The 11,864-nt window shown below is 40.6% G+C and overlaps 1 protein-coding gene across 1 annotated transcript; it reads left to right on the top strand.

Annotated features, from left to right (window-relative positions):
• The first annotated feature begins 336 nt into the window (after nucleotides 1-336).
• Nucleotides 337-10,371, top strand: LOC123180109 (nuclear pore complex protein NUP107). Its single transcript, XM_044592072.1, has 25 exons — nucleotides 337-697; nucleotides 1,429-1,745; nucleotides 2,249-2,318; nucleotides 2,571-2,686; nucleotides 2,795-2,826; nucleotides 2,929-3,054; nucleotides 3,906-4,064; nucleotides 4,459-4,551; nucleotides 4,628-4,795; nucleotides 4,974-5,072; nucleotides 5,190-5,392; nucleotides 5,473-5,530; nucleotides 5,942-6,030; nucleotides 6,120-6,251; nucleotides 6,583-6,705; nucleotides 7,097-7,195; nucleotides 7,303-7,494; nucleotides 7,739-7,910; nucleotides 8,029-8,185; nucleotides 8,360-8,562; nucleotides 8,749-8,890; nucleotides 8,987-9,147; nucleotides 9,268-9,384; nucleotides 9,473-9,573; nucleotides 9,996-10,371. Exons 1-24 carry the CDS (start codon nucleotides 588-590, stop codon nucleotides 9,548-9,550), a joined length of 3,216 nt encoding a protein of 1,071 aa, XP_044448007.1. The 5' UTR covers nucleotides 337-587; the 3' UTR covers nucleotides 9,551-9,573; nucleotides 9,996-10,371.
• The last annotated feature ends 1,493 nt before the right edge of the window (nucleotides 10,372-11,864 follow it).

Genomic DNA, 11,864 nt, shown 5'->3' with positions numbered 1-11,864 from the left:
TTCACGAATTTTAGAAAAAATGTTCACGAGTTTGAATAAAAAAGGTCAGGAATTTGGGAAAACTAAACGAAAAACAAAAACAAATATATAGTACAGTACAAACAAAATGATCAAAAACCGGAGAGAAACAAAACAGGAAAAAGAACCGGCCAGATTTTTTTTTGAGACACAGAAAAAAAAATGATTCGGGTCCTTTTGTCCGCAGCGATTCTGTCTTGGGTCGCCCTTCTGGGCCTGGAATTCAGTTCTGTTCCATCTAGTGGACTTGGGCCGACGTCCAGGAGTGGCCCGTGTCATAACAGTCTCCTCGCTCGGCCCGCAATCCCCTCCTCTCCTCCCCTTCCCTCCCCTCCCCGCCCCTGCCCGAACGGCGCCGCCCAACCTCCCGCACCAACACCGGCCATCCTCACCGCCTCCGGCCGCCATCGCTCCACTCCATCTAAAACAGAAGAAACGACAGAAATCGTGGTCGCCGGAGTGGAGTCTGCTGCCGAACAAAACTGCAAACCGTGCAGTGGAGTCGAGGATTCTGGGGAGCGGAGGGCTCTAAAACCCTAACCCCCTTCGGATCCACGCCGCGCCGGTCCATGGAGGTGGACCCGTCGCCGTCCCCGTCCCCGCCGCCGCCGCCAATGTCGACGCCGGGCTACTTCGACCCGGAGTCCTCCCGCCTCCGGGAGGAGTACCGCCGCTACAGGTGAGAGACGCGCGCCCCTCTTCCTCTTCCACTGTTTTTTTTGAATGGTTCCTCTTTCCGCCTCTCGAGCTCGAATGCTGGCGTTGGCTGGCCCGGGTGGTTCGGTAGGGCAGTGGAGGCGAGCGTGGCGGCTGGCCGCTAATCGAGTGGCGAAATGGAGTCAGATTGAGCGGGGAAATCGATAGAATTCAGTGGTTGGCGCTCAGATGTTTGGTACTAATGGTTTATTCGTCGCTGAATCAGGCCATATGCTACCCACTGCTCATCCCACCCTGGCAGCATTTTTAGAATACCCGCTGTGATTGGATAATTGCGGCGTGTTAGTAATTTTCTCAAGTATTTTAGTAGCCCTGTCTTGATGCGATCATATAATTCGATGGATCTGTGGAGCGTGCCTGGGTCAGGCTCGGTTATTTGGTGGCCAGGAACACAACTGACAAGTGGACAATCCAATTGGTGGGTTGATATTGCCATATTGGCAATGCACACTAAGTCTGTAGTATTTGTGACCACATGGAACACCCACCTCGGTGCTTGCTCGATCCCCGAGCAGGTTGTCCTATTAAAGATATCTGCAATTTAGTGCCGGTACTTAGTGTAGCTAAAACATTCATGGAAGGGTTAATGTAGCCTACTCGTGTGAAATGTGAGAACATGCCACTTCAGTATTTCTACTGGCACTAGTTTGCTACACTAGCTGATTTTGTTGTTTTCCCTTGTGGTTTACTCAGAAAGAGACTATCTTCTTCAAACGACTCCCCAATGTTGGGGACCTCATTCTCCAGATTCTCGGAAGCAAGGGCATTGCATGATGGAAGCAGCATACCTAGGCGGCCCAATGCTGGTCTACTACTTGAAGAAGTCAAGCAGGAGGCTGCTGATTATTCCGACATTGATGGCTTGAATGGACCGAAACTGCTGGATGGTGGTTCAGGTAGGAAGGCGGCAAGATCAACGTTGAATCTAGTCAAGCTGGAGGACGATATGCCACGAGAAGGAGAAACAACTTTTACAGCGTTTGCATCCCTTCTTGATTCAGCAATACAAGGTCAGTTTGGCAATGCCATATGGGTAGTGATGCTTATAATCTAGCATGCTCTGCCATTGCTGACAGTTCTTAATTTGAATATTGTATTTTCACATTGTAGTCATTATTATTATCAGCCGTTGTTTGTATATGATCCATGTCATTGCGTTCCCTTTTGTTTTCTATAATTTTCACTAACCAATAAGTTAATGAAAAAGGCTTCCCACAAACTAAGCTGCACAAATCTTCAAGTAGCAGTGAATAGTGAAATAAAAGGTGCTTGAGTCATGCTCTCAACTTTAGGGAAATGTGCCTTCTCCTTCTTTTTTTCCCGAGAGCAGAGGATTCGGCGCACACATATCTATTACCAAAACCACGACAAGAATTATGGAACGGAGGGAGTACTAGATTAATAGCATGGAGAAACCTGTACTTTTGTTTGCTTACCAGAAATCTGTGAACGCATATTATCTAGCTATATCCTTGCGGTTATTTGTGTTTACTGATGTGTTCTTCTGTTGCAGGATTGATGCCCTTCCCAGACGTGATTTTACAATTTGAGAGGACATGTAGAAACGCTTCAGAGTCACTAAGGTTTTATATTGCCTTACACTAGTAATAATGCTCCATTGTATGACTTTGTATGATTGGCATATTCTACTGCTGACCAATTCTTGGATGCAACTCTTTGCCACATTACACTTTACTGATATACACTACAATCATTATTTTTACATCACGTGAAGATGAATAATTATTATGCTCCAAGTACTTTATTTTCCAAGGTAATAGATGCCTGTGCTGTAGCTTGTGGATGCTAATGTGGGGATGCTTTTTAATTTTCAGGTATGCTGCCATAGGAAAGGTTCGGATGGTGGAGGATAAACTTATGCAGCAAAAAGCACAACTATTACTGGATGAAGCTGCTTCTTGGTCACTTCTTTGGTACCTCTATGGGAAAGGTAATAACTTCTATGATAAGTCAGTTGAAGTAGCAGTGGCTATAAATCAACGTTCTTCTAAGTAAACTGTTTGCTACACTGCATGAAATTCCATGTGCTACATTGCAGCAAATGAAGAGCTTCCTGAAGGACTATTCATGGTAAGCTACATTTCTAATTGTGAATGTGTTAAAGTCTTTTCTTTCTGTTCATGTGCTTGTATCTGTGGATTTATCTAAAGGGTATTTTTTTGTTGTTGACAGTCACCAACTACATCCCATCAGGAGGCTTGCCGCTATGTTGCAACAGATCTTACAGCACAATTGTGTCTGCGGATTGTACTTTGGCTTGAAGGACTTGCTTCTGAAAGTCTTGATTTGGAGAAAAAGGTAAGATAACCATGCTATGTTTTTTACTAAGACTTTAGTCGTTTCTATTTCCTGTTTGGTACGTGGGAGCCCTGTAGTGGAACATGATTGATTGAATGGAACAACCCGCCTTAGGTAATATAGATTCTAGAAGTTCCATCAATAAAAGAATTAGCAAAGTAAACAGATGCATCTCTCCACGATATGTTAACTTAAATATTTGAGTTGAAAGGTATTAAGCTACAATGTACTCCCACTGAACAGGAATATAGAAGGACAATAATCAACATGGTACTAGAATTGTCTAAATTACCCCTAATTAATATTTGTTAATACATTCAATGCAACTGCTCTCTGTTCCATCACCTAATAACACCAGCATCATCAAATAATCTGTGAAAGGAAATGCATGCATGCATGTGAAATGTCACTCTGCCTCCAGGCGCTGCATTTGGGGCACTGAAATCAGAGCGCAGGCAGCCAGAGCAGGGGCAGTAAGTGCATACAAGTGTCATTCCGACTTTTTCATCCAAACAAACATTAATGGCATGCAACCGGTGCATAACAGAGGAAAATTGAACAAAAGTATATGGAAGAAAGTGTGGGCCTTGTAATTGTGGACAAAAGCCAAAATGGAAGACACTTAATAAAACTGGATGGAGGGAGTAAATCTCATGTGTACATTGCTCTTTCATAAAGATCTATCCTGATCATCTAAATTTCAGTAGTTATTTTTCTTCCTTAAATGACCTTGCTTTTGTTTTAATCACACAATAAGCTATGGAGTAACAGAGTATTTGACTTACTATTCATGAGCAAATTGATGATAGAGGTACACACATTTCTTGTGGTGTTATATTTCTGTTCTGCAGGTGAGAGGATCTCATGTTGGTTCATATCTACCAAGTTCTGGTGTTTGGCATCGTACACAGAGGTACCTAAAGAGAAAGAATAATGATTCTAATATAGTGAAGCATGTGGATTTTGATGCTCCAACTCGTGAAGTAGCCCAACTTCTTCCTGATGACAAGGTAGGCTATTTGGTATCTATTTCGAATACAGTGTAAAGATCCTTTCATAAAGCTGCTAATAATTTATTATGATATTTAAAATGCTGCAAGTATGGATTATAATTGGTTCTACTTGACCTTTCCAGAATGTTTTTATACTCTTTAATGTGATAATAGGCCATCTTTCACCTCATAATCTCACTTTAAGAGGATGCCTTGGATAACTGTCTAGTACTTAACCTTCAAATTTAATTATTTACTAAGTTAAAGCAGTAATTACTGGACTAACAGCACTACAAAGAAGACAAATCTCTTTCAGTTGTTAAAGATCTCTTCTCATTAATCATCTCTGGTGAAGTAACTAGAATTTGCCTCTAGTAAAATCAGAACTCACCTTTCCTTTATGTGTAAGCAGAAGCAAGATGAATTGCTTTTAGAAGATATCTGGACTCTCTTAAGAGCTGGAAGATTAGAAGAGGCATGTGAATTGTGCCGATCTGCTGGACAGGTTGGTCAGCTTGTATAGGCATATGTATTTCTTATGATGTATCTCCACTTGATGCTAACGCCTCGAGTATATTCAGTCATGGAGAGCAGCCACTCTTTGCCCCTTTGGTGGCATAGATCTGTTTCCTTCCCTGGAGGCCATGCTCAAGAATGGAAATTCTAGAACACTACAAGCAATTGAACTGGAAAGTGGTATTGGACGGCAGTGGCGTCTTTGGAAATGGGCATCCTATTGTGCTTCAGAGGTAAACTCCCGTGCTGTACTTATGTTGTTGAACTATGCTGCTTTGCGCTTTGCTGTTATATTTAATGTGGTTCTGTAAATGTTACAATGGTTTTGTCTTCAAAATAGTTATGTGTGTATATGTTGCCAATACTTAATACTTTGTTAAACTCAACTCTAAATTAATAATACTATTGCAGAAAATTGCTGAACACGATGGTGGCCAGTATGAGATGGCTGTATATGCTTTACAGTGCAGTAACTTGAAGCGTACCTTGCCAATCTGTACTGACTGGGAGGTATGTATATTATTCAATTCATTTCTAAGCCTGCCTTTCTAATCTGATCCAATGTTATTCTCTCTGATGCTGGTTTCTTGGCTCCATGTGATGCATCTTTTTCCTTCCATCTCTTAGTCAGCTTGCTGGGCAATGGCTAAATCCTGGCTAGATGTTAAAGTGGATATAGAATTATCTCAATATCAAACCAGCAGACCAGAAGAGAAAGAGTTTGATGATGATATGAATGGAACCCAGCTTGGCCCAGAAAATTGGCCATATCATGTTCTTGATCAGCAACCTCGTGATATAGCTGCACTTCTGCAGAAACTCCACTCAAGGTACTGCTGTACTAACATTGTTTAGTACTTCCACACATTCACTATTTGCCTGCTTATTATATGTGTCACTTGCGATGCAGTGACCTTGTTCATGAAACTGTTTCTCGAGCATGTCGGGAGCAGCATCGACAAATTGAGGTAAGATACATTTCCAAGAGCGAAGAATATGCAATTTCTCTACTAAGTTCATTTAATGTTTTCTAGTATAGCTGTATAATTTACTTGGCATTAGATAAGTGGAAACAGGCAGTAATTGACAGTTCCTGTACAATTTGCCAGTTTGATGACTAGTTTAGACATGTTTTCTGATTTTGTAGATGATTATTCTGAAAACCAAGTATTTAAACATTATCTTAGTTAACGTTCTACTAAATCTGTATTTTGCAAAAAAATGTGACTCAATAAAACATTCTGGTGACTCATGGTATTAACTGGAATAAACACAAATACTTGAACCACTTTCCACGGAAATGGAGTTCTCCAATAGCTGTACAATTGAATTTACGATCGTTCACTTGCCTAACCATTCCATGTTTACTTATTTGGTAGATGAATCTCATGAGTGGAAATTTAGCTCATCTTCTTGACCTTCTATGGTCATGGTTGTCTTCCATCGAAGAGGGTCAAAACGTCTTGAGGTACTGCTTTTATGATTTTAGTTTAGATAACCCCAATATTTAATTTTGCTTTATTATTTAACTTTTGAGTAACTTCTTGGCCCAATTAGGTCCCGTGATGATTCCGACATGATACGTTTTGGGGCACATATTGTTCTTGTTTTGAGATACCTTCTCAGCAATGAAATGGAAGACGAGTTTGAGGAAAAGCTGGTTACTGTCGGTGATCTCATCATCAACATGTAAGTATTGTTTACTAATCTTTGTGTGGCTTTATGCCTTTTTAGCCTTCTGGAGTAATGTCATGTTAAAATGGCATCTGTTTGGTTAAAAAAAGGTCTTTCTGGTTGCGGTTAATATACTTTTATTAATAGTATTCAGTTGCATAAGTAGTTTTCTTTCATTTTGTTGGGTCAAGGGCTTACTCCAGTACTTCTACTGTTCTCTTAACTAAAGTTTATGCTTTGTCATTGATCTTAAGATGAATCTTTTATTCCTATTTTCTCCATATTATGTTGCTACATTGCCTGTTTCTTAATCTTCACAGCAGGAAAAGCTAATGATTAATTCCAGGTACGTGAGATACTTGTTTTCAGAGGGGCAGGAAGAGTTGGTTGGAGTATATGCCTCTCAGCTTGAACGTGATGTTTGCATTGATTTGTTTGTGGACATGATGGAACTAAGGTTAAATAGCAGGTATTACTTCATGTGATTATACCTTTTATGTTTTTGCAATCTGGGAAATGTTACATATATTAGTATTCTGCAATCTTTTGTGACATATTAGTGCATGATGTACCTGTTAATGGCTGTTCATGTTTGTTCTAATATTTACCAATAGATTTTAGTCTGTGAGCTATGTGTCTTCGGTGCAGCTCCCTTTAGCCTTAGATTTATGACAATTCCATGAAAAGTATAATAGGTACAATACTTGCATGTTCAACTTTTTATGTTTACCCATAAAAATTGTGCTGGTAATGTTGTTGTTCTTTCACACAGAAATTTTCTCAAATGCGTTATTGCTGATGGTTTATTTTGCTTCCAAGACTTCGATTAGCTGGCATCACACCTTTTTTTCCTGCCACAGCTTGCATACCATGTACAAGCTTTTCCTCTCTGCTGTGGAGTATCTGCCATTCTCATCTGGAGATGTATCCAAGGCTTGTTTTGAAGAGATAATTGAGAGGTTCGGTGATTGTGGGGATACATATAACAATTGAATACATCAAATTTCACATATTTAACTTGTATTTATTTGTGGACATGTTCTGACAAGATTTTAATTTAGTGCAGAGTTCTTTCAAGGTCTCGAGAAATAAAACCCCATCAGTACAATGAAGATTTCTCTGATGTCGCAGAACAGCATCACCTGCAAGCACTTCAGAAGGCAATGATCATTCAGTGGCTTTGCTTCACACCACCATCCTCAATTCCAGACTTTGAGATGATCACAGGGAAACTTCTGATACGGGCGTTGATGCATAGGTAACTATATCTAATTTGTTCTTGTGCTAGAGAAAACTTTGCTAGTCATACATGCAGCCCTCCTGCATGGTCTTGTCTTTTTTTTTTCTTTGTTACCATTGAGTTCCTCTTTGATTGCTAAAACAGTACTCATTTGTTTTTCTCACTTTGTGAGAGTGGAACTTATTTTTGGTTGATGAAACAAGATATTTATCCTCCTTTATATCGTAGCATTGCAACTCACCATCAATTTCTTTATCTTCAGCAACACACTATTCAGAGAATTTTCCTTAATATCAATGAGGAGAGTCCCTGAACTACCAGTAGGACCACATAAGTTGCTTGCCATCCTTGCCGAACCATTGAAACAAAAGGAAAATTTATTTTCGCTTGAAGATCAAGAGGTGTCTGATAACTTAGAAGAATTTGAAGATTGGGTAAGATCTCATTTTTTGCTTCTTCTGCTCTCGATGCTTCCAGTACTGGTATTTCCACTTAGAGTTTAGTCAGTACCTTGGTATTCTTGACAAAGTAATTGCTTTTGTGGTGAGACAGCACGAATATTACTCCCTGGATGCAACATACCGGGGTTGGCTTAGATGCGAGATGGAGAATTCTTCTGTTCCCCCTGAAATGCTTTCGGCAGAAGAAAAGGATCAAGCTGTTGCTGCAGCGACACAAACACTGGAGTTAGCATTCTTGTTATTAGAAAGTAAGTAATAAACTTTCATCGAGACACAAACCTCTTTTCTCGAAAACAAATAAATGTTTCTATCAACATGGCCCTTTAGCCTACAAATATGCTTTTTAAACTGCTAAACTTGTGAAAGTATACGGTGGTGAACTTGTTGCCATTATTTTATATGTTCTGGTTTTCTGTAATCAGGGGAAGAGAGACCATGGTTAAATGCTGTCGAGACAAGCCCATTTGAGTCATCAGAGCTTGTTTTCCTTGAGTTGCATGCAACGGCAATACTCTGTCTACCTTCTGGGGAATGCATGACACCAGATGCAACATCATGCACGGCTCTGACTAGTGCACTTTATTCAACTATCAGCGAAGAGGATGTGCTGCATCGCCAGCTGAAGGTTGAGTCCATCTCTCTTCTCCTGAAGGCCATATGCATATTATGCTTCAGGATATAATATGAAGTGTTGTACATTACAGATCATATCTTGGTGTTTACTAAGGATTGTTAAATCTTACAGTTTAATTTCTAGTTGTTGCTTGTCACGGTTGCTTCTGCAACTTCTGACTGTATAATTCATGGACAGGTGGAAGTTAAGGTCTCGTCTAAAGATCCTTGCTGTATTGAAGTTGCGCTCCGTTGCTTAGCAACAGAAGGTGATGGGTTTGGGCTTCATGAAGCCAATGATGGAGGTCTTCTTGCTGCAATTATGGCCGCAGGCTTTAAAGGTATCTAAAATTTAGAGCAATAGTATGCTTCAGTTCTTTTTTTTTAATGCAAATAATATTTTGTGCAATAATTATATGGATAATTTATTTTTGCAGGTGAACTCAATCGGTTTCAACCTGGAGTTTCGATGGAAATTTCACGACTTGATGCTTGGTATTCTGATTGTCATGGTTCGGTTGAAAGTACTGCTGCTTATATCATTCGAGGACTTTGCCGAAGATGCTGCCTGCCGGAAACAATTCTACGCTCCATGCAGGTGATCTTGTAAACAGATTCTACAAGTATCTGCCTGCTACATTGAATATAGGCGAAATGGTTGCTGTTTTGCAGTTTCAGTACATATGGTATATTAATATCAGATGCTAATATTTTGTAGGCATCCATCTCCCTTTCCGAAGCTGGCGATTCTCTAGACCGTTGTGATAAACTCATCGAGTTAGTTGCTTCATCAGATTCTGGGATGATGCACTTGTTCAGCCAGCAGCAGTTACAGGTTACTTCATGTTCTTTAGTTTGTTCATCTAATAACTGCAGTGCAGAGCTTTCCTAATATCAGCAAATGTCTTAAATTTCTTACTCAGGAGTTCCTGATTTTTGAGAGGGAGTGCTTCATATGTAAAATGGAGCTTGAGGAAGAGCAGAGGCCTGCTGATGGCTAAGCCACTCATGTTTAAATTATCAGGTGTGTCATCTGAAACTTACTCGGGAGTTCCTGATTTTTTTGTATATCTGGTACTGTGAAACAGTTATTTTTAATCTGATCGGTCACAACTTCACAATACCTCATATTCTGCCTGCTGCGATGCTTAGCACTGCGGCTTTACTGCTTTGTAATTGCTTGCTCTCAGCTGATAGCATCAGCAGACGGAAATTAACTCACTTTAGGTGGACTATATCATACGGTTTTCGTAAATCTAATACTAGACGAGGAGGCTGTTGCAAATCCTCTTGAAGGATACACCAAGTCACCAACATGGAAATCTTCTGCACTTTTTAGCTGCCCTGATACACATCTTCGTTCCAGATTTGGTACACATTGCATACAATTATACAGGCAAAGAAAATGTGTCATCTAACTTTCTCCAAATCACTCATCTGCTGCAGTTTATTGAAGCCTGAATCTTCCAAGGTCTTGCCTTTGTCTCTGGCACGTTCGTCACAATGAACAGAATAGCTATGGCCCAAACGGAGGCGAACAAGTATGTTCCTGCAAGATTTCGAGGCGAGGGAGAAGAATGTTCCTGCTAGATTTGCATATCAGTCAGATGTCCCTGGATGATTCATATATTAGACAAAAACCATAGGGGTCTGATGTAGATTTGGCAACAGGGGAAATATCTGCGTCCAATCCGATTGACCATGTCAATGTAACAACCAATTTCTCAGTTTATATGGTGTTGTAAGAAATCTTGAGTGATTGGATTGTTAGGTTTCTTGTGGTGGAACCTGTCTCACCCGAGTTCAAGTCCTAGATTTGGCATGGGTGCTTGCACTTTTCTGCTTTATTTTAGGATTTAACTGCTTTATTCTTTCATGCGTCTGTGATGACTTCATCAATCACATGCCGGCTCAGTCTCGTAGGAATAGGGGGTGACTATATGTGTGTGTAATGTTTAGCAAAAAAAAAAAACCCTGCAATTTTTGACCTGTTTCAGTTAGACAGAAGGATTTAGCATGGGCAAGAAGTTCTGTCTAAGTCAGCTTTGAGCAAAGCAAAGTCTTTTTTAGATGTACCGGTATGCTGCTGTGTGTGACGATTGGTACTTGCTCCGGGATTATCCCGTGAAAGCGCATGCAGTGCAATGCAATGGAGATGGAATGGTACTGGTAGCATAACATTGGAGTGCCCCGATGGGAGTCAGATCTGGAAATCTGCAGAAAGAACGCCAAAGTTTTAACACTGGCATAGAACAGGACCCCGTTTGTCCCTGCAAACTGCTGGAGAACCATTAGACGGACGCGGATAATGGCACCGCGGATGTATGCAGCTAACGGTGCCAAACCTGGATGTCTGCAGCTTCAAGGGACACGTCCGTGCCTTTGCCACGGAGGCGTTGGAGTGCCATTCAAGCCTCTTTTGCTGGACAACCTTTGCCTGTGGCGAAATATTTGGTGCTGAATTGTTAAAAGAGTGAATGCTAGATGCTACTACAAAGATGTCATTCAGCAAACTACCAGCCCCATCGAGGAGATTCAGGAATGAAGAAGAGACCAAATATGAGAGTTATGCATCGAACAAGTCCTGGCAGAGGGGGAGACTCAGATTACATGGGGCTAAGATGACACAAAAAACTAAAACAAAGTTCTGTTTTGAGGGGCCAGAAGATACCCCCTACAACATACTCCCTCCATTCCAAAATATTTGTCATGGTTCTAGTTCAAATTCTAAAACTACGACACGTATTTTGAAAGGAGGGAGTAGGTGTCAGCAACCAAAAGAGCAGGGCCACGTCACACACAGAAGGAGGGAACGCCAAGGTTACAAGGCCGCATCGAGGGCGTTGGTCCAACCACAAGTTATCTCAGCCGCGGGGGTTTCATACAGAGAGCATGTATCCGGTGCATCGGATGCCATAGAACATTTTTAAAAATTTGGAAAAAAATCTAGCACATTGACATAACATCAATGTATGTTGCCAAAGAATTTCGTATCAAAAGTTGAAACATTTCTTAAGATATAAAAATGACATTAATGTGATAATGTTAAGGCCCAATTTATGTTACTTCCTCCATTCCCTTATACAAGGCCACAAACTCATATTACAAGTACCAAGGTAAAATCTAATGAGTGATTTGCAAGCCAATTTTTTTTCGTTAACTGGGATCATTAATACGTCCGCATGCATGCAAGAAAGAAATGAGAAGGAAATAGCACAGTGTCATTAGGCTAGTCATAGTGCGGAGTAACTTAGACTAGTGTCATGCATATGACACTAGTCTTTGTTACTATCTTCATAGTATACAAGTAGTATC

This window comes from Triticum aestivum, chromosome 1D, assembly GCF_018294505.1.
Source record: "Triticum aestivum cultivar Chinese Spring chromosome 1D, IWGSC CS RefSeq v2.1, whole genome shotgun sequence".
NCBI classification, from domain to species: Eukaryota; Viridiplantae; Streptophyta; class Magnoliopsida; order Poales; family Poaceae; genus Triticum; species Triticum aestivum.
Note: the sequence above shows the minus strand (reverse complement) of the source record. Positions and strands in the feature narration are given on the sequence as shown.